Source organism: Colias philodice, chromosome 3, assembly GCF_061535455.1.
Source record: "Colias philodice isolate Cphi_HAF_F1 chromosome 3, ilColPhil1 Martin Lab GWU primary, whole genome shotgun sequence".
Taxonomy (NCBI): domain Eukaryota; kingdom Metazoa; phylum Arthropoda; class Insecta; order Lepidoptera; family Pieridae; genus Colias; species Colias philodice.
Window position 1 is genome coordinate 8130866 of NC_143088.1, and position 21883 is coordinate 8152748.

Here is a 21883-nt window from a genome sequence, read left to right on the forward strand (position 1 = left end):
AGTAAGATACCGAACTACCTATATAATTTCCGCTTTACTTAATAACCACTGCTTAAATATACTATCAGGAAGCAAAATAAATGTTTACTTTACTGGTTATTGATATATTAAAACGAAAAAAAAGGAGTCAAACTATTTGTCTCAAAATGTTCAATAAAATACGTTATTCTTTGTAGATTAATGTGCGTGTTTTAATTGAATTAAAAAAAAAGGAAGAACCACCAAATACGTGGATATTTACTGTGTATTTACTCACTCTATTGATTCTAAGTTTGTCGTCAATTCGGGTTGATTTATAACATTTTGTGAGTCAGTTGTAAGATCCGCGTCAATAGAAAACCCCTCAGAACGTTCGTTATTTTTGTTATTTTGCGTCAGAATTTCGAAGGTGATTTGCTGGTCTGGTGCGTCCGTTTCATCAGTTTCATCAGTCCCTGACGACCGCGACGTTTCCGTAGGTTCGAGCAAGGGCACCGGCTCGGCCGGACAAGTGACAATTTCACCGCTTTGTTTACAAACATCCGTTATTGGTTCTGTTTGCGCAGGCGAAACTTCCACTTGGACTTTCGTGCGAAACGACATCTTTCTCATAAACGACATCACTTCAATTTTTATATTTAATTACAAAACACAAACACAATTTTACATTATTGCCGCTTGCAAATAAGTCTTTATTTCTATCGATAAAAACTCAAAAACATGAATTTATATTTTAAAAATATCTATGTTCAAGTTGATTGAACGTCTTGTTTATTCAATATTTATAATCATTCTAAAATCTTAGTAGCAACAAAAACTTTAACCACACGAAATTTTTTTACCGGAAGACTACAGAGCGACCGGTTTGTCTGCTAAATATATAAATCTCTTAATAATTATTAGAATAGATAATGAATGATACCTATACCAATATCAACGCTGTATATTAATATAACGACCATATCGTTAAATATCGATTAAAATTAATATAGCGCACATACCTCTGTCGGATGGACGAACGTTGCGGAGGTACACAATTGACTGACTTAGTCAGACCACGCTGGACGGCCAAGGGAAAACCACCTTGCGGTATTTTGCATTTTTACGAACCAAGGAAACACTCATACGTCACTAGAGGCAAATGTTTACATTGTAAGGATACGTCTGGGTAATGTAACAAAAAACATGTCACTCTATTTCGGACTTAATGCCCACAATGTTCTGTTTCTACATGTTTGCTGTCATACATATTGAAATGATTTGTAAAGTGTAACGTAATCGCATTAATTATCATTTTTTACGTCACAACACAAAGTTTAAATGTTACCATGACTTATAAGGTGTTTTGATAATTGCTATGTTATGCTCTTATAAATTATAATTCATGTTTTTCTACAAAAAGGTGAGCTCTTGCGAAGCTCGTAAAATTTCATAAATTTGTCACATTTTATACGAATTTACGTCACTTTCATCTACATCCTCTTCGTGTTTGCCTGTTTTTGCCTGCGACATATATCCATTAGGTCAGATACTATTAAATATTGTTTTTTTTGGACCGCCTTCTTGGCAAATCATAGACAGAGATTGTGGGTGGTTGTAGCCTGTAGGGGTTCCTGGGGGGTTACCATGATGTCTATACGTTTTATTAATTCCAGTGTGGAAAATGAAAGGGCTGTATAGGTCGTCTAGCATCATCACTTTTCCCCTTTATACAAATGGCAACTATTTTACTGCTACAATTTAAAAAACTTAAAGATAAGTAAATGTTTAATTGAACTGTGTTGTACCCCTTGAAAATAGACGGGAAATTACTTTGTCACTTTAATCACATTTCAGATTTGATACTGTTTAAATTATCAAGGAACGATTAAACAATATTTATGGCGTATATGTATGTATTAACTTACAAAGATAATTATTAAAACTTATCAATTATTCTAATCGCTTAAATATTTTCATGGCCCCTTCAAACGTTAATGTGGCTACATTGTTAATTTTATATAGTTATGTGAAATATCTTGCGAAAATTTTAATTTACACACTGCAATTAGAATAATAGATTTAGAATAGCGTATGAACAGCTTTTCTGCTTTTATGTAGACCGTATTTTATCTTATTTAAATTAATAATTATGAAAAAAGTGATAGTGTGAGTAGAATAAAAACTTTCCTTTGTCACTATTTTATTAAAATTCTCGGCATTTATAAATTTAATCCTCTTAGCAGGAGTAGGTATCCAAATTATGAAAGATCCGGAATCCTTCATTAAACAATAAAGAAACATATCATAAGTATCTATATTAGGTATAAACCTGTGGTATAAACCATAAGGTCATCATGGAAAAATTCTCCGAAAGTGACCTTTTGAAGCTACAAGTAATATTCCGTCAATTTATATTACATTAATATACCTACCTGTAGCTTATTAAGTTTAAATTTACATTATTTAATTTCATAGATATCTTTTTGTTTTCCATAAACTTAGTAAAACTTTTTTTTCGAATGTGGCAGTTCTATAATAGCTGTTATAATAATTGTTATTGGTTATAGGTATATCAAGTTAGCACGAGTGAACGCTTGGTTTTAAAAAGAGGAAAACAAATCTCATTTAAGTCATTACATATCATTTTACAGTGTAAAAAACCTAATTCTTGAAACTAATTTGACAGATTCAACCAACGTTTCCTGTTTTTGTGTTGGACGATAATTTTACCATTCATTAAGTTTAGCGAACCTTATCCGCCCCCGAGAGCGGTACATAATTTATGTTATATTATTCTTGTTTATCATGTTGTTATTTACCTTTTCGTCAGAACATATTACCTATATCATATAGGTATATGTTTACTTAACGATAGATTAAGCTAAATAATAGGTTATTAGTATTGTATTTTCAAAGTATGAATTATACTGCCTGTGCTTAAAAATAAAAAAGCATGATTTAAAAAAAATATTAAGAATAGAACAGTATAAAAAGCACTGCATTTTTAAAATCAGAAATTTAGTACAATAAGGAACGTGTGCAGAATTTTATTAAACGCAACATTTCTCTCAAAGCTCTTTTAGCACAGATAACTAAATATTTCTTATTCTTTTACTACCTATAAAAGCTTGAAATATAAATTGTATGAGAGTTTGAAATATAAGTACTTACTAGTACACGTGTAGGTATATTTTTCGAAAAACCGTAATATAACGGAATTCACGGTTTGAATCTATACGACCTCAATTTAGTAAGAGTATTGGAAGAAAGGTCATTTTAGTAATTTAGGTACCTAGTATATAATATACATATATGTACATAAAAGCTTTAAAAAATACCGATAGTAAAACATTAAAAAAAATGTTGGAAACTGAGGTTGTGACACTTGGGTACATTTATATATCTACTGTTCGTAGACCCTGTAGGTGATATGAATTTCACAGGTATTCTTATAATTTATAAATAATATCTTTTATAGCTAAATATTAACCTAATAAAAATCAGTGAAATTGAAATCAGTTCTATCATTTTCAGGCTAATACTGTATTGAACATTTGAGGACATAACTACCTACATAATAAGGACGCAACTGTGGACGCAACCAAGTAGGTATATGTCGAATAGTCAAAAACACAATGAAAATGAATTTATTTTTGTGCTGTGATTAGAACATTACATACCTACTAATTTAAAAAACAATATTTGGGTATGTTAGAATAATGTTTTCAGTTGTTTTTATACCGTTTTTATATGTTATTTGTTATTGTGTAGAATCTACCTAGATAACTATGCAAATCAAACGAACGGAATTTAAAAAAAAAAAACGCAAAATTGTATAACAATGTCTGGAGTAGATTCTGGATGAAATGGAAGCATATATTGAAGGCTATTTACTAGATATATATTACAAATGATTGCAAGGTTAGATTATAACATAGCAATAAGCTTATAATATGTTATCAAAACAAGGTTCAGTACCTATCAGTTTGTTAATTACATTTTAAGATCTTATGACCTTAAAGTTTCAAATCATGATATTGAACCTGGTTTCATTAGGTAAGTATATAAGTTTTAGATTATTAGGAATTTGTTAAATATACACATATAAATATATTGAATTAGAAAGTTTTATTAATAGCATTCAAAAATTCAAATTAAACATGCAAACCTACGTCTTCAGATTAATAGCGATGACGACTTTCCATGACGTTGATGATCATAAACAAAGTGATAGGTGCAAAAAATCCGCCTGCGCAGTTTTAGGTCACAGGCCACTTTTTGCCATACTATGAAATCATGAAGCTCTAATATTATATAGGGTAAAAGTGGGATAGATGCCGCACGGGAATAGATGCCCCATTTTCAAAAAACCTCACTTCCCAGAGTCGTGACTACGAATTAATGATTTAAATAGGAGCTCCTATCACCCCGCACCTCGGGTACGCATGAGCTGTTGTTTGGTGAAGACGTGTTTCGCTAGTGCGTGTAATAATATCCGCGGCGAACTTCACGAACACGTTAAAATTTAAAAAGGTTGATATTTGCCTTTGCATAACTTTATAAGTATTAATAAATTTCACTATATTTCTTATTATGTCTATACACTAGTTCATTAAGTACAAATCTAAGTGAAAATATTGGCTCATTTGTTTTTATTTAATAAAAAAAAAAAATACTGGGGCAGCTATCCTTATCAAAAAGTATAGTTGCCCCTTTTTTTTCGAGGGATAGATGCCCTTAGGGGCCTCTAAGGGCATCCATCCCTCCATACATATGTACATGTTATTATCGATAATCACAGGTACTGTTTATATTTTTACCTGATTGCGTCAGAGGTTTTCTCTATGTTAACCGATTTTACTCCTTTAATTTGCTTTTTTTTGTTATGTATACTCACTTATTAATGATCTGCCCTTATACTGATTGTAGGAGAACCACGCCACGAAAATACAAAAGAAAAGAAGGAGTGCGAGCGCAAGTATATTCTTGGACAACAGAACAACTATGTTAACATGACATTTGCTGGTTTATCATATAAATTTTATTAGATTTCGCGTTTATAGAGTATGTAAGGCATCTATCCCACTCTGTAGGCATCTATCCTCCTTAGTATTTTCATGGTGGGGCAACTATCCAACTAGGTAGGCATCTATCCTCAAAAAAGGTGTTCTACAAAAATATTTATTACACATCATCTATAAATGATAGGATAAAAAATATATATAGTAATTCAAAACAGATAATTAACCTAGCTCTATTCATACAAAGTGTTCGTATAAGATTCATGTTTTTAAAATTATGAGGCTATTTCAAAAAGTGGGGCATCTATCCCACTTTTACCCTATATATACGTTACCATAGTAATTATGGCGGTTGTCTTAGAGAGCAAAAAGCTTCAAAATTTAGGTAATTCTTAGCACTCATTACACTTTATTTAAAGTTGCAACATGTAAAGATTTCGTTGGGTAGTATTTAAATCAATTTCAGGTATTTAAGCTGAACAACTAAAAATATGCGTTTTAAAATCAATAATCTATATTACCTAACATTTTTAAATACGTGTATTCTATCACTTACCATAAAACGATGTTGCCTAAATCCATCACGGATTATTTTTCAACTAGCTTGAAGAGTTTTACCAAACTACTGTCATAAATTATTCACATTCGTTATATAAAATGTATTTAATTCTAAATACTTTAAAAATAATAAAGGAAGCGTTCAATAACAAACGAAAAATACAACTGTGCTTAGAACGTGGCTTTGGTAGCGCCCAGTGACGGCCAATCAAATTCTAAATAAAAAACATAAAACGTGTTTGAGAAATATATTTTTATATCATTTATACCCGTTCTGCGATTAAATGGAATCGATTAATAATTCATATATCTACGGTCATATTTATAAACATTTACACTGTATTAAGAAGGTATCATCCCTATCCCTACTCTATAATAAAATACATATCTACTACCTACGTAATTAATCGAACAGTGTACAATGATCTTAAAGTTGTTTAATATTTTTATTAGACATATAAAGTAATAAATACCTATATAACACATCATTTTAAATAAATTTTAACCGTTTACCATTTTGATTTTTAAGCTTTACATGAGAGTAGGTAAATCATGTAGGTATCTATTGTGAATAGCTGAAATGCCGGTAATGTATTGCAATTTTATTTTGTTTTCAATGAAGACAAGCATCATAAAAATTGCCATCGTTAATTGTATAAGATTTATTAGCTTTGTAATATTATGTAGATGTGTAATAAATTTGCCTTTTTTGGTTTTTGTGGTTTGTTTTAACTACCGTAGTTCATAGAATCAGGGACGACGACTTGTTCTAAACAATATTTAATGAAGTTTTTCCGCCTGAATAGATTACAAAGGTTATATTAGATAGTACTCACAATAATTGATACATTGTGGAATTTAATAAATTTTAAACGAAGTATAACTAGACCTACATGGAACGTTACAGATGGAACATAATGTTTTCCTAAATTATCCAATTTTATCTAATTTATAATGTTTGTGTTAACTAGATATGTATTTATACTTTAGAGTTTTGAGCAATGCTTTTTAGTCTGTTTTTATTGATAGTAGTAGGTACCTACCTATTTGCTATGATTTCATTATTTTATTATAATTATTGAAATTATATTGAATGTATTTAATAGATCAATTCAATGAAAAAAGCAAGCATAGGTTCTATACTGCGTGATCTAAAGACATAATACTAATAAGTTGTAAGTAAAATCAAAGGTTTTTGTAATTCCCCTTTGTTCATATCCAGTTTTAATATAATAATTATGAATAAATCTAGTTCAACTCGTTATTTCTATTATTGGGAACTGAACTTAGTCAATAGTGGTGTAAAGATTTATTGTTCTCTTCTGGTAAGGTGTAGGTAACCTACACGTGATTTTCCATTACAGATCACTCATTGTTAGATATACTTAGATATATTTTTAAAAGATATAATTTATTTTGTTACGCACTACTAATTCTTTTATAAAAATGTAGATAATATGAACGAAATTTCAGTTACCTAGGTAATTTTCAAGTTTTTCAGAACAGCTAAAGAGCTCTCTTATCTTATAATTGTGTGGTAGATCATTTTTGAAAGCAAATCACAGAAACATTCTCAATTCGGATAAAACGGACTTAATGGAGTTCCCTTTGAAAATGACAAAAATGTTAGCCTTGTAATTTTGCAATATTTTAAATTATAAGTCTAAAGTACCTACTAAGTTTATGGAATGCAGGGATAATTTATGGCGGTAGGACAGCCGTTAGGATCAATCCGAGGAAGGTAGTAAGGAATACGAATACATGAAAAAATATCACAATTCAAAAACTTTGCTGACACTGTAGGTAAGTACAAACGTTTGAGCGTTTGTTATTTAAAGTAGTTAGGTAATTTAAAAATGTTAAAAATTAATATTATTATGATTCATAATAGTCGTTTTTTAATTATTGTATAGGTACCTAGTTATGGTACACTATACAAAAATATTTTCAAATCAAAACCTTATCGATTTATGTTCGATCAACATAAATCTACTCAAATCTCTACATTAATCACACGATGAAATCATTTATTTTTTACCACATGGTATGTTTTATTCACGTAAAAGTACCTAGGTATTATTTTTAAGGAGGTAGTAAGTCACTTTTAATAAGTTGTTCCCAAATCAAAGCACAAAATAATACCTATGGATCGAATATCGTTAATCGTCGATAATAATAATATAGGTTGATATTATACAGATGATAGTATAGTTTTGATGTAGAAATAATAATATTTAAGTACTTAAGTGCTTTCAATTTTTACAAATTGGGAATATACATACCTACTTATGAAGCGTTAGAATTACAATAAAATATATTATATCTCAATTTAAACTTACAGCTTATCAAGCACGTACATTGCTCCGAGGTTAATTTTACACTGTTTAATTAATATTTTATTTACATAAAAATAACATTCGCATTTTTATCACGGAACTGCCAACTGGCTTTTGCCGTAGGTAGTCCGTCATTTCCTATAGACGGCCTAAACAAGTTATTAAACTGAATATACTTAATAGTTTTTAATTAAAATTTTAGAAATATAATACCTGCCTACCTAACTACCAAATTTTGTTTTGGAAAATTCTAGCCACAATTCAAATACCTATTTGACAAGTGTGAATTAAAATATCTAGGTACCTAATCATAGTTAAGTAGATAGGAACTTATATTGAACTAGCTTTCCGCCCGCGGCTTCGCCCGCGTTTTCAAAGAAAAACCCGCAATGTTCCCGTTCCCGTGGGATTTCCGGGATAAAACCTATCCTTAAAATCCTTTCTTAGGGGACGCCTACGTTATGACATCTTCCTGCATGCCAAATTTCAGCCCGATACGTCCAGTGGTTTGGGCTGTGCGTTGATAGATCACTATATAAGTCACCTTTGAGTTTTATATATTATATAGATTTCTTTATCGAAATAATATGTAGGTAGGTATGTAGAAAAGTATACAGCTAATATATTAGGCCGCTAGTGTAAAATTGGCGATAAAATTGGATAAAAATATGGCATATTTTTATATCTACCTTATACCATGCTTACCTATACCTATCTATGTCTTAGTTTTTTAGCCGACGTTCCCAAAACGACAGAGAATTCCGTAGCTTTTTTTAGATCTTATCAATAGTTACGTAATTTATTATCATTAAGCAGACCGCACCATTTGATTAATATGATGCAAAGACCTTGTAAATTTCGGTCCCGGATCGCGCTTAGTGGACAGTGGACACGCATTTGTGCACGAGGGACACCAGAGGTTGATAAACCTCTAGGGTCCTCAGGCCAAGAGATTTGCATTTGTTATGCGCGTGGTATTAACCTTCTCACTTAGAAATCGATAACATTATTAAATAAATAGCTTCAATTCAAAGCAATACGATATTGCTTTTTAATCACAATAGTATGTCAAATAATTGAGGTACTTAATTAAAAAAAATATACCTACCTATGGGCAAGTAGGATAGAATATATGTAATCTTATACTTTAGATGTAACTCATATGTAGTACCACTGTAGTACCTAGTAAGTTGCCTACCTATTATGTTGAAAATTGGTACGATCTCTTGCGTTATTAGCCCTCAAAAGTCACTGGCATGTAACATGTTGCGTGTTGAATTGTCAAAAGTTCAGGATCATTAAAAACAAACTAAATAACACTTGGGTATGCTTTATTAAAATGTAATTTAGTTACAAATCTTTATCTTTAAAAGTAAATACAACGTACAAGTGTTAGAAATTAGGATTTATTCAAGGAAAAAAAAATTAAGATAAAATCGTTACAATTTTTTATTATTTATTTAACTTTCAAATAATTTTGATGCTTTTTTGCAGCTATCTTGAGCTTTTTATTTAAATATTAATTGTGGCCTGAGCTGCATTATAATTCTAAGTAATTGTAATTCAATGAATTTCAAACATTCTTGGGTGAGAGGAAACACCTCTAGTAACTAAGTACCTACCTATTTCTGTTCATAAGTAAATATATTTTAGACCTCGATCGAATGAATATTTGGACTTTAAACATCAGGATATGATAGCAAACAAAAGGTTTAACACCGAGGTCGATTGACTAGGTACGTCTTGCCTAAATCGTGAATCGACTTTAAATCCATTTCAGCATAACTTTATCCGACTTTAACAGCTATTGTTGTTCTAGTCAACGGTTGACTGATTGAATAAAAATAAAAAAACTATTTGCGAATTATTCCATGGGCCGATAAAGCAAGAAAATGAAACCGACACATACCTAGTTCCACAAGTTATACATAATCTATATATGACTACCAACATACTTATAAATTTCCGGAAAGGCGGGCGGAAAAGAAAACCTGCATACCTAGTTCCGTTTCTGTGGGATTTGCGGGATAAATCAAAATAGTGCAATTTATAGAGTAACAAACATCAATACATACTCACAAACTTTCGCATTTATAATAATTATTAGTACTTACGTCTTACATAGGTACTACTTAGGATGACTTTTGCCATTCAATTTATTTTTATTTTTGGGAAATTATGTGTAACATTAGGTATAAAGTATAAACAATAATATTATCGGAGTATCTGCCAAGAGACAATAATAATTAATAGTCCACTAAATTGAATTGAACTATTATGATCTGTGCTATTACAGTACAGCTAACGCCATCTATAAATTACAAACAATAACATGAACAGCACAAATTATTGTAAAGGTTTTTTTTCTCAAATTGATTTTGGAAGATAGCGAGAAAAACAATAGAAATTACATTAATGACATAACTTTCTCAAGAATTGACTGGTATTCAATTTGGTAGCAATAAGCTTGCAATAAGTATAAATATATTTTATTTTCTAGTAGGTATTAGATTGATTTTAAAAATAAATATAGGTATATCTCAAACATATCATAAATTCAACACTTTATACATAGTTGTATGAATGCTTTAAATTTTAATTGATCATTAACATTGCTATGATTCATTCATTCGTTCTAGGAACTTAAATTTTATTGACCCTTAGTTCAATGTTCAAGAATTAAACCCAATTATAAAAGTAGAATACATACTGCAATGAGAAACAAAAGAAAAAAAAAAACAAATTAAAAATGAACATTTTATTGGTTACTTATAAGATGATAATATATGTACTGGAGTGCTCAAACTAAGCTACAAAACTGGAAGAAATCCTTTTATGTCGGGATATAATACTATGATTAAGTGTTTGTATTATTGTCTTAAACATTTGAGTATATAAACTATAACAAAAGTTATGAATAAATAGATTTCAAAATTATTCTTAGCTATGCTAAATAACCTTATAACTATTGTGGCTACAACTAACTTATTAATATTTAGCTGTATTATATAAATTAAGCCTGTGACGTGCCTTATAGCTGTAAATAGATACAAAAAACTTCACAAAAAAATAATGTAAACATTTTAAAATGCATTTTTAAATGCTTTCTAACTAACCTAATATTTAACTGCCTGGTACACAGTCCAAGTTTCAATCAATATGTTGTATTTTTAAAGTGTTAAGATATTTACTATAAATCAAATTAATTGTAATGAAATTAGTTTAAAAACTTTTTGGCATATTTATAAGAATCAATTTAGAGTCATATTAGTAATATTTTGTCTTATCTTATATTAAATCTATTGTACTATTTTAATTGAACTGTAAGTTGCAATGTCACAATTGTTTTATTCAATTACAAATTTTGATTTATATCTAGATACAATAATTATGATAACATACAAATACTTATAATTAAAACTATCCAATTTGCTATTTTTTCAGTGGGTATTTTTTCAGTTTCATATAACAACTTTTCATCATGTTACCTTAATGCAGAATAAAAAAACAGTCAACATTTTGTGCAAAATGGAAAACTAAATAACATTTATTTATATTCTGTCTTTACCGTCATTGAAAAACAAGTACTGAATACTGAAGATTACTTAATACTTGCAAATATGCATGGCTACTTATCAACTGTATAATGTTCACAATCTTAAACTAAGGAATGTTGAATTATAAATCAATCTTATAAAAAATGTGCACTAAAGTGCAAAATTTCAGTGGTTGAAACATCAAGATATGTTTTAATCAAGAGGTGTACTATACTTATATTTGTTTCCACTGATTTTCAGTCTTTCTATATTTTAAACAGTGAACACAATATAGTTCCTTAACATCTTTCTTAATTTTGTCACATTTTAGTAGTGGCCTCGAGGGAGCGCAGTAAAGGTGCGCGGGCCATATACTAGAATCTGTCTTTAGAAGCATGCAAGTCAGGGTTTGTGAGGTATTGCAGCTCTTGCAATTCTTGGAATTTCTCATGGTCACGAATGTGTGCATAGTTAGCAGACAGACACATCAAATAGTGAACTAAACTTAAAATAACGAGAATGCAAGAAACCATTGCCAATATAAACATAAATTCAGCCTTTTCGACATAGTCTTTACAGAATAATTTCACTTTGTGTGCTTCACAAATTTTCATATCTTCTTGCCTTACAGAAGACGGAAACATAAAGTCAAATTGAGTAAAATCAATGCACGTCGATAAGTCTATGTTTCTCGGCTTTGAACAAAGCTTCCAAAATATTGTAAACAAGAATGTGGTGATAACAAGAAATCCGAGGAGAATAAGCCAGGTGAATGTGAGAATGTACGTGATTATCATGAATATTGCGCAAGATATCCTTCCACCGACTCTAGCTCTCCATACCCGATAAACCTTTTGTCGAGTGGCACCTGTAGTTAGGCAACCTAAACATAACAACATGAAACCCAATGCAGCCATACAAGCACTACCGACGATGAATATCATCTGCAATGCCTCGATCCATATTAGACGAAAGTGAAAAACTTCATCGAACATCAAAATAGAAAGTGCCGATCCTCGATACATAGTTCCACAAAATACCCCCACGCCCAGACAACACATTATTGTAGCTATGAGAGTCGCATGGGGGATTCTCGTAAGGCAAGCTTGACACGTATCACCCATTGTTCCAAGTTATCACTTTTACACAAAACAGAATATAATCCTTGTTTACTTATTATCTATTTAGAAATTGTAGTCTACAGTTGGAAGAAAGAAATGTTGACTGATGTCTGATGTATCATATTTCACGCCACAGATACAAACACAACTGACAAATTCAAAGAAAAGCACAGATTATTAATCGTAAAACTATTAGTATGGAGTGTAGAAGTTTCAACACTGAAGATGTGAAATTATTATTCAAAAAATATATTTTAGTACATAATATTTTAAATTACTTCTTTACATTATTAAATAAAATATTAAGAAATCTTTGATTCAGATCATCGTGTCTGGACGATACAGAATAGCCACGTCGAAATGACGTTTGAGTTGACAGTTAAAATTATTACTCAAATTATTGATGTTTCCAGTTTCCACTTTGAAACATATTTTAAAATTTGGTCCAAACAAAAATTAAGTACCTATCAATAGTTATTTATAAGAAAACCTTTTGAAGCGTAACATTTACATTACAGGGACTTAGTGTCGGCTGCAACAAAGACTTCTAAAACTTATTCGTCAAGGATAAATAAAATAATTAACTATTTTATGAAGCTCTTGCCATGGAGGTACTTTATCATCAGACCAGTCAATTAATACAAGAAACTACTGATTTATTTCATAAACTTGATAATGATACTAATCCAGAAAAAATTGAAAATGATATTCAATTGAGGATAAACCAGATTAATGGGTAAGAAATACCTATAGGTATTCTTAAATTTTTCCTATGTTATGATGGAAATTAATTAATACGCGCATTTTTTAACTTTCAGGAATTGTGAGAAACTAGATATTATGGTGTTTAAAACACCTATCAATCAAAGACCTATGGCAAAGATGAGGGTGGACCAACTTAAATATGACAATAAACATATACAGGTAGTCAATGAATACAGTTATTTAAGATGGTTTGATTAATATTAAAGTATAAGTGATTGCAAAACTTTAAAAATGTTCTAGAACTTCTACATCAAATCACTCTTTTACAGTGATATAATAAATTATATCTTATCATCATTTATTGTGCAATTACAGGCGTCACTAATAAATGCTCAAAATAAAAGACGAAGGCGGGAACAAGAAAGGACAGAAAGGGACCAATTGCTAAGCAGACGTTTTGGGAATGATCACATGGCTATCACTGTGGACTATATGGCACAGGAAAATACATCATTACAGAACTCACATACGCATGTTGATGAAATGTTACATACAGGTTTGTTATTTCATGTTTGTATTAAAAATTTCAGTTAGGTCTAGCACATACATACAACTTGTAGTTGAACAACTATTTTGTTGTGTCTCATAATTAGTATATATCAATATTTGAACCGCCCAAACTGTCAACTCAAGAGTCGATCAATAAATAAGTCAAAAAGCTGTATCGGTTTGCTTTTGATTAAATATTTGGACAACTAACAATCACGCGCTCATTGTGTATTGCAATGTATTAAAAAAATTAAAGTCGACTAATCAGTCTTGCTTTAGCATTGTAAGCGTATTTAATTTGAATCCACTTCTATGCTAAAGCGGATTTTGATGATACTTGGCAGTGATGTAGCTACACATTTAGAAAAACTTGTCACAGGTTTGTAAAATTTGAAACTACCTGCCAACACAACCATCTTACACATAAATAATATCATTTCATTTAAAACTATAAGAGCTAGCGCGCACGAGCAACTTTGTCTCCGCAACTATTTTGTCTCCGCAACTATTTTGTCTCTCCACCCATGGGCTAGTGTGAAAGTGCGCGCACGTAGCGACGCAACTCCCCATACAATTGATGGGAGAGACAAAATAGTTGCGGAGACAAAGTTGCTCGTGCGCGCTAGCTCTAAAAAGAAATACACTCCAATATTTTTCCCAAGTTCATAAATGGTCATGCATTAAGAAGTGATAAATTATCATTATTTAATGGAATTGAAAAACACGGGAAATCTGTAGTTAGAGAAATATGTACAGTTTGTTTGAATTGTGAGAAACAGCTAGATATCATGGTGTTCAAAACACACACGAAAAATGTTGCATTATCTATAATTTGAATGATTTTATGCAACATTTCAGTGCGAGAGTGGCCTTAAAATACTCATACAATTCTAATTGAGCTGTTAGATTTGAAATAAACCACACAACTATTAAGTTTATTCAATACTAGTTTCATAACTTCTCATATAATTCTCCAATACAACCTATTTATTTAATATAGCGCCATCTAGTTTCAATTGAATGAAATAAAGCAAATCAATGGAGAATTTATAACAATTTTATGTTTCTACCCAGTGTTTTTGTTATTTAATTTTTATATGCATATCAATGAAGCTGAGATTATTCTATCCCCTATTTATTTTAATATTATAAATTAAAAATATGAAAGTAACTCTGTCTGTTGCTTATTTACACCTAAACCACTGAAGCGATTTGGAAGACATACAACATAGTTTTTTCCTGGAAATCCTCTGTGAGCGGGAACTATGCGGGTTTTTTTTTGAGTATGTGAGTGAAGCCACAGGTAGAACCCTAGTTAAATATAACATGTATAAAAATTATGTGTTAAAGTAACTTAAACTTATTACCTTGATACATACCTAAATACTTTCTCATTATGAATATATTATGTACTAGGTTTCCGCCCGCGGCTTCGCCCGCGCAGTCTAAGAAAAACCCGCATAGTTCCCATTCCCGCGGGATTTCCGGGATTGCGTCATTTTCCCAGGATAAAAAGTAGCCTATGTCCTTTCTCGGGTATCAAAATATCTCCAAACCAAATTTCATGCAAATTGGCTCAGTAGTTTAGGCGTGATTGAGTAACAGACAGACAGACAGAGTTACTTTCGCATTTTAATATTAGTATGGATGTATGTTTTTTGTATAGAAAGAATAGTTTGCTCATGAATATCTAAAATGTATATTAAATATTTGCTTATAAGGAGGTGAGATGACTTCATTCGTATTAATTGTGAGTGTATTAAAAAATCATTAAAAAAATTTAAATTTGGCGCCAAATTATGTCTTCTGAAGTTATAGTGCGGTTTCCTATTTTTTTAAATTTTAAATGTTTTTTCGACTAACATTGCTATTAATACTATAAACAAATAATTAAAAAAAGAACCCTCTGTCTGATGAGTATATGTATTATAGTAAAATTGCATTTTGGCAGAAAAGTTAGAGAATATTTGCATATTCCATCTCTTCTACATTCCAACTGATTAGACCATAAACGTTTCCGTTGCTAATAGTAGTATTTACTATGCATATGTGAGATGCTTGTGACATAAAAACTAGCTCGTAGTTACTTATATTTCAAATAAAAAATGAATCTATGAATGAACGTGATAAATAAGGACTCAGGCGCCTCTCACACGTAAAGTATTTATGATTTAAAGTATGATTCGTCAGTTTAGTTTTTATTGATACTTGATAGATGTCTGCTATCATTGATGGTTCACCAGCACGATAATATATTATTTATAATGTAAATTTTAAGTCAGCTTTCTTGCTGAATATTACATATAAATATACCCCATTCTGGGGCATCATCTTGGCCCGTTTTGTAAGAATTAGTAAAATATTCCCGCAAAAAGTTGGATGCGTTCTGCATGTCCCGTTTTTTTGCGTGAAAATTGGAAAAGAGTTATAATTTCTTTAATTTCGTACGCTTCGGTGGGGAATAAATGTAGGGTAAACTCTGTTGCGCGAATTAAACAAGAGAAAATAAAACCGGCCAAGTGCGAGTCGGGCTCGCGCACAAAGGGTTCCGTAGCAGCAAATATAATAAATTACAGTTAAATCAACCTATCTCAAAAACTATAAGAGATACTTTGATCAAACCAAAAATCGTTGAAAGAGTTAATTAGCATGCATCACCTCTATTTTTTTTAGAATTTTATACCCCGTAGTTATAAAAATAGAGGGGGGGGGACATACTTTTTACGACTTTGAGAGCTGATATCTCAAAAACCGTTCACTTTAAGAAAAATGTTTTTTAGAAAACTTTATATCATTTTAAAAGACCTTTCCATTGATACCCCACACGGGTATGTACATCGAAAAAAAAAATTTCATCCCTCAGTTACATGTATGGGGGGCCCCACCCCCAATTCTTTTTTTTACTATTTAGTGTCATATTTTTGTAGCGGTTCATACAACACATATTCCCATCAAATTTCATCACTGTAGTACTTATAGTTTCCGAGTAAATCGGCTGTGACAGACGGACAGACGGACAGACGGACATGACGAAACTATAAGGGTTCCGTTTTTGCCATTTTGGCTACGGAACCCTAAAAAAACGGCTTGGACAAGAAACAATAAGTTTGGTGGACCAGGATATAGGATAGATAGCGCCTATATCTGATGACGTCGGAAAAATCTGCACATAGAAACTGCAATTTTTTACAAAAGTCCCGCATCCAATGTTCAGAAAGTTGACCAGCTTTTATATTCAATAATCATCACATTCAAGAGGTCGTCAAATGGAATCGAGAAATCTAGAAATCTATTATGTATTAAATATTGACATTGATCAGTTATGCTAGTTACACGTTCAGCAAATACCACGATATATTAGTGTTTATTGGCGGAACACAGTGAATTATTTACCTGTAACTGGCACCATAAGTATCTCACCGTAAAATTATTTACATTAAAATCACCAGATTAAAAACTAGCGAGATTGTAATCTGTCGACAAAATGTGATCCGTAACATGAATGAATGAATGAATGAAAAATTATTTATTGTACACCATATAGGACAATTTAAAACACTTATTAACTCATTTAACAATGTACAGAGGGCGGCCTTATCGCTGACAGCGATCTCTGTAAGGCAACTCATGCTGCTTACAATTTAAAGCGTTATTTTGAGTCATTTTAAAAGTATTCGTAAATACTTTACTAAACTGTACATTTGATTTAGGTAAATAGGTATTATTAATTATATTTGCCACCAACCCGCACTTGGCCAGCGTGTCTGATTCCGGCCTGTACACTCAGAGGAGGCCCGTGCCCCAGCAGTGGGAACGAATATGGGCTGATGATGATGATGATTTATATTTGTTCCCTTCTGTGTTAAATTTTAGTTTAAGTATTTTCTAAAAAAAATCTAGTCGTGTTTTTTCGCATGTTATTTAGCACAATAAAATAGGTACCTTTTTGTTTAAAATATTTTATTAGATGTACAGAAAAGCAAAAAAGTTAATCTATTCAAAGTAATTAAACATAAACTGTATAATAAATAGTAAAAAGATAAATATAAATTAGGCAGATACCTACGTAAACAGCTTCGTTTAAAAATTCTTATTCTACAAAATTTTATCTTTAGGAAATTTTATATTTGGTAAAAACGTGTTTTGCTTAAATATTTTATGATTTTTTTTGTGCAAAAAATATAAAGTAGGTAATAAATTTTATCTAAAAAAAATGTCATGACCTATCTATGTTTTTGAGCGATGAAAACTTTAAACATACTTTTTAATTACATATTAGTATTTGCTTAAGTAATTATTATCCATAATTTAAGATTTATATCTCTTTACCTACAATAATCAATAGAAAGTAATAATAAAATTAATGTAAAAGATCGTATGTATAAATAATTGAAAGAGTTAGTTATAGTATGAATCGCGACACAGGCTTGATTTTAATGACAATTCCTCAGTAACAATTAGGTACCAACTATATTATTACTTAATACTGATTTGTATACATCAGTATGCCGACAGAAAAATAATGAATAATAAAAACGTTAGAAGTTAGAAACACGTGATTATGTAAGTAATGTCCATATTTTAACAGAGGGAATATTTAATTATTTAATTGTTGGCCGAGTAACTACGTGGATCATGCAAACATCTATTAAACACAGAACCGATGCGTTCAAAACTCGACGACAGTACACTTCAGTGGTTTCCCGTATAATCTTAATTACTATTGGAACAAGTTCAGTTGGTGTGTGTCCATAGGATAGTGAAGACAATATTTCGTTGGTGTATAACAAGTGTAATTATAATAGTTTCAACACAATAGTTTTGCCTCGGCCGTATTGTGTTAAATCAAAGGAAGGTGGAAGTGTCGATTTATGAACGCAATTTGACGTCTTCGTGTATTTCAATAGGTAACAAATAATTACTCACCACATTTTGAATTGTCATTCGCGTCCGGTACACTATTATTTATTATCACTGAACTATTTTGTGTATAGAAGATACACTACGAAAAATATCTATCGATAGAACCAAGCCATTCTATTTATTATATGGTTTCAATAAAAACGAGTCCGATCAAAGTCGCGCAAAGTTTGTTCCACACTACTCTAAACAACATCTACGATACAAGTAGTTAATTATTATCACGTTCGAGTTAATTAAATGATTGCAAGCCTTTGAGATTTCTGTTCATGGGAACTGCACGAGGCTCTCAAATTATCGTCAGCACCGAGATTTAGGAATATGACTCGGCGATATCTACCTTCGTAGTATTTTGTATTTTTAAACAACTCTGCAATGAAGGTAAACTATTTAACCTTGACAATAGATGTCGATATAGGTATTTGTCGAAACCTGTTATGTTAATTATTTATAACTGTGTTTAGGTGATATTAATTATACAAAAATATGAATGTTTGAATTTGAATAAACACGTCAACAAAGTTTTAGGAATTATTTGATATGACGTTGTTTTCTTTCAGGTTTGAATAATTATGATTTTAGTTTTATTCTTTACTCGTGACTAACAATTTTTTTGATATAATATATTTTATACAATCTATTGAATATAAACCAATAATAATTATTAATTATTATTCCATCGATAAAAAATTATAGTAACGTACCTACCTACCTAGAGTTAAACAATAGCGCTTTTTATTATATTCCTACTTAAGAAAAGTTAATTATCAAAAAAAAAGCTCGGCGTGTGTGCCGAGCACAGGTTTCAGAAGTGAAAATTAAAAATAAAATTAAATTTAAAATTCTTCGGCAAAATGCAGTCTATACCAAAATCATCGCCTTACTCCTTATTTTACTCCGTATAGAAGTTTCACTTCAAAAATCCAATTCGTTATTCTACACTATACAATACAGTAAACAAATGCCACCCTAACGAACATTATAGGAGTGAAATATGTTTTACAGTTATTTTTTTTTTACAGGATCAAATATTCTGGAGACGCTTCGCTACAACCGCGAGACATTGAAGGGTGCCCACCGCAGGCTTATAGACTTGGCTAACACATTAGGGCTATCCAATGCAACAATCTCCCTTATAGAGAGGAGGGTCTCTCAAGACAAATACGTGCTTTATGGTGGAATGTTTGTAACGTTATCTGTGATTGTCCTCGTTATTATATATCTAACATAGATATATTGTACCTATTTGCTTGTAAGACATTTATTTTTTAAGAATATTTATCGTTGCTACGTTGTATTGTTTGTGTATAAAAGGAATTACAATTAAATAGATTATACCTACCGTTTGTTGTTTTCTTTGTGAGATCATCATAATTTAATTTTAAAAATAAACCTATTGTTTAATAAATAGGTAATTATTCTAATCTGATTCCTCTATGCGCTCGACATTTGATGTGTTGACGCAATAACATAATAAATGGTTAATAAATAGCAACAGACTTAAAAGAAAAACAGTATTTATTCCCAGTTACTTTAATGCTATCGAGTAGCAACTCAAAGGCCAAGGTTTTACATTAAAATTTAAAAGTTGCATTTTATGCAGTTTATGTTGTGTAAATATAATGCTTTATTAAATTTAATATATTATAAAATTATTATTTGTAGTTGTATAATTATTAGCATTATGAATTATGATGCGAAAATCAAACGGACGATGTTATTTAGAAGTGCATAATATTGAATATTGCCTCTATTTTTGTATGCTATCCGGTATTACACAAGCGGCCGGTAAAATCTTTGTAAATAGCTGCGAAATAATAACGTTATGTTTTTGATTCACTTCGTGGTTGAATATCATGGACTATTAATTTATATAATAAAAGCTAGTGCAAAATTAAAGCAGCAATTATTAGTAATATTATGTTTCTCATTTCCATAATACTCGGGTACCACCAGAAGGACGGTACCCGGATCTTTGGAAGGCTTACGTGGGGACACGGATCCAACACGCAGAGGCCCTTTCGAGAATTTTTATGTGTTGTGGGACACCAGCCGCAGCCTACTATATTTTACTATGTCAGTAAAATAATAATATTACTAATAATTGCTATCATATAGGTCAATGGCCATAGCAGATGGACACATATCATTTTTGTTATAAATAATCGATGCGTTTTTAACTGTTATTGACGTCCTCATTACTTCATTTTCTTTGTTTCATTTAAACCGTAGGTCTGGATTATCTTCGATTGTAGCATGTAAATCTCTTAAAACTTTAATTGGATAGTGAGAATACCTACGTTAAAAACAAACAAGGCCACTAGATAATATGTAAATAAAACGCTAAGCTATCAAAACAGATACTAACTACTACAGAACTATTCGTGGACACGAAACGCATACAAATCTAGCCTGCATTCGATTTCTTTGTTCGATGCATATTACTTAGATATATTTATTACAAACTCCTCACATCATTTATAACAATATACAAATTAATACATAAGTTACTAATTAAATATATACCCACTATCCGAGATGGAAAGTATGGCTTATATGATAGAAAACCAAAACGAGACACTAAAAAGTTCTCTTTTGATGAACTTTTTTTTACAATATTAAAATTTAAATTTTAATATTTAACAACCTACTTACCTATAATAAAAAAAGACTAAATAACGCAACATCATTCCCTCTATAATTAGCACTCTTCTATGTAGGTCCTACCTATATTTAATTAACATAAAATCTTTTGTTAACTAACTGAAACGGTATTAGGTATGCTTCGAAACTAGGCAATACAAATCACTGTGAACCGTCTGTCTGTCTGTATGTAGATCTTTAAAACTACGAAACAGATTTTCATGCGGTTTTTTTAATAGATAAGAGTGATTCAAGAGGAAGGTTTTAGTATATTATAATTTATTAGGTTTTAGACTAAACTGGCAAAGCCGTGAGCGGAAAGCTAATGCATACCTAGATAGTATACAAACCTACTAATCCATTATTTCGTGATGGTACGATGTTGATTTGCTGATTTTGTAATCGAAATACATATTTGATTTTTAGCCGACCTCTTGTTTTATTGAAAAATTTCCAAATAGGCTATTGCATCTTCAATATTCCTACTCTACACATCACCAGATTCCAGTAAAATAAAACGCAACAATCTCTCA

At 30.9% G+C, this 21883-nt stretch overlaps 3 protein-coding genes across 6 annotated transcripts in view; 1 reads left to right on the forward strand and 2 right to left on the reverse strand.

Moving 5' to 3' along the window:
* The window catches only part of LOC149489811 (multiple C2 and transmembrane domain-containing protein-like), a 51536-nt gene extending 32443 nt beyond the window's left edge, over positions 1 to 19093 (reverse strand). The window contains exon 1 of one of the 4 annotated variants that reach the window (XM_089714591.1): positions 18714 to 19093. In XM_089714591.1, the coding sequence (XP_089570717.1) occupies positions 18714 to 18718 (5 nt within the window). In that variant the 5' untranslated portion in view covers positions 18719 to 19093. Of the gene's footprint in view, positions 1 to 256; positions 598 to 980; positions 1190 to 5538; positions 5692 to 18713 lie in introns of those variants that run through there. The other 3 variants (XM_089714590.1, XM_089714592.1, XM_089714588.1) reach the window with 3 other exon arrangements.
* On the reverse strand, positions 10620 to 12672 carry M6 (neuronal membrane glycoprotein M6). Its single transcript, XM_089714569.1, has one exon. It carries the CDS (start codon positions 12534 to 12536, stop codon positions 11787 to 11789), a length of 750 nt encoding a protein of 249 aa, XP_089570695.1. The 5' UTR covers positions 12537 to 12672; the 3' UTR covers positions 10620 to 11786.
* On the forward strand, positions 12945 to 20049 carry Membrin (golgi SNAP receptor complex member 2). Its single transcript, XM_089714610.1, has 4 exons — positions 12945 to 13269; positions 13352 to 13457; positions 13614 to 13794; positions 19730 to 20049. Exons 1-4 carry the CDS (start codon positions 13139 to 13141, stop codon positions 19936 to 19938), a joined length of 627 nt encoding a protein of 208 aa, XP_089570736.1. The 5' UTR covers positions 12945 to 13138; the 3' UTR covers positions 19939 to 20049.
* Positions 20050 to 21883: the final 1834 nt, after the last annotated feature.

What these genes read in the sequence shown, in the direction of transcription:
- M6 (XM_089714569.1), bottom strand. Translation starts at nt 12,536, where the DNA reads ATGGGTGATACGTGTCAAGCTTGCCTTACGAGAATCCCCCATGCGACT.
- Membrin (XM_089714610.1), top strand. Translation starts at nt 13,139, where the DNA reads ATGGAGGTACTTTATCATCAGACCAGTCAATTAATACAAGAAACTACT. An exon ending in ATGACAATAAACATATACAG is followed by an intron (nt 13,458 to 13,613) that starts GTAGTCAATGAA and finishes GTGCAATTACAG; the next exon opens with GCGTCACTAATAAATGCTCA. An exon ending in TGATGAAATGTTACATACAG is followed by an intron (nt 13,795 to 19,729) that starts GTTTGTTATTTC and finishes TTTTTTTTACAG; the next exon opens with GATCAAATATTCTGGAGACG.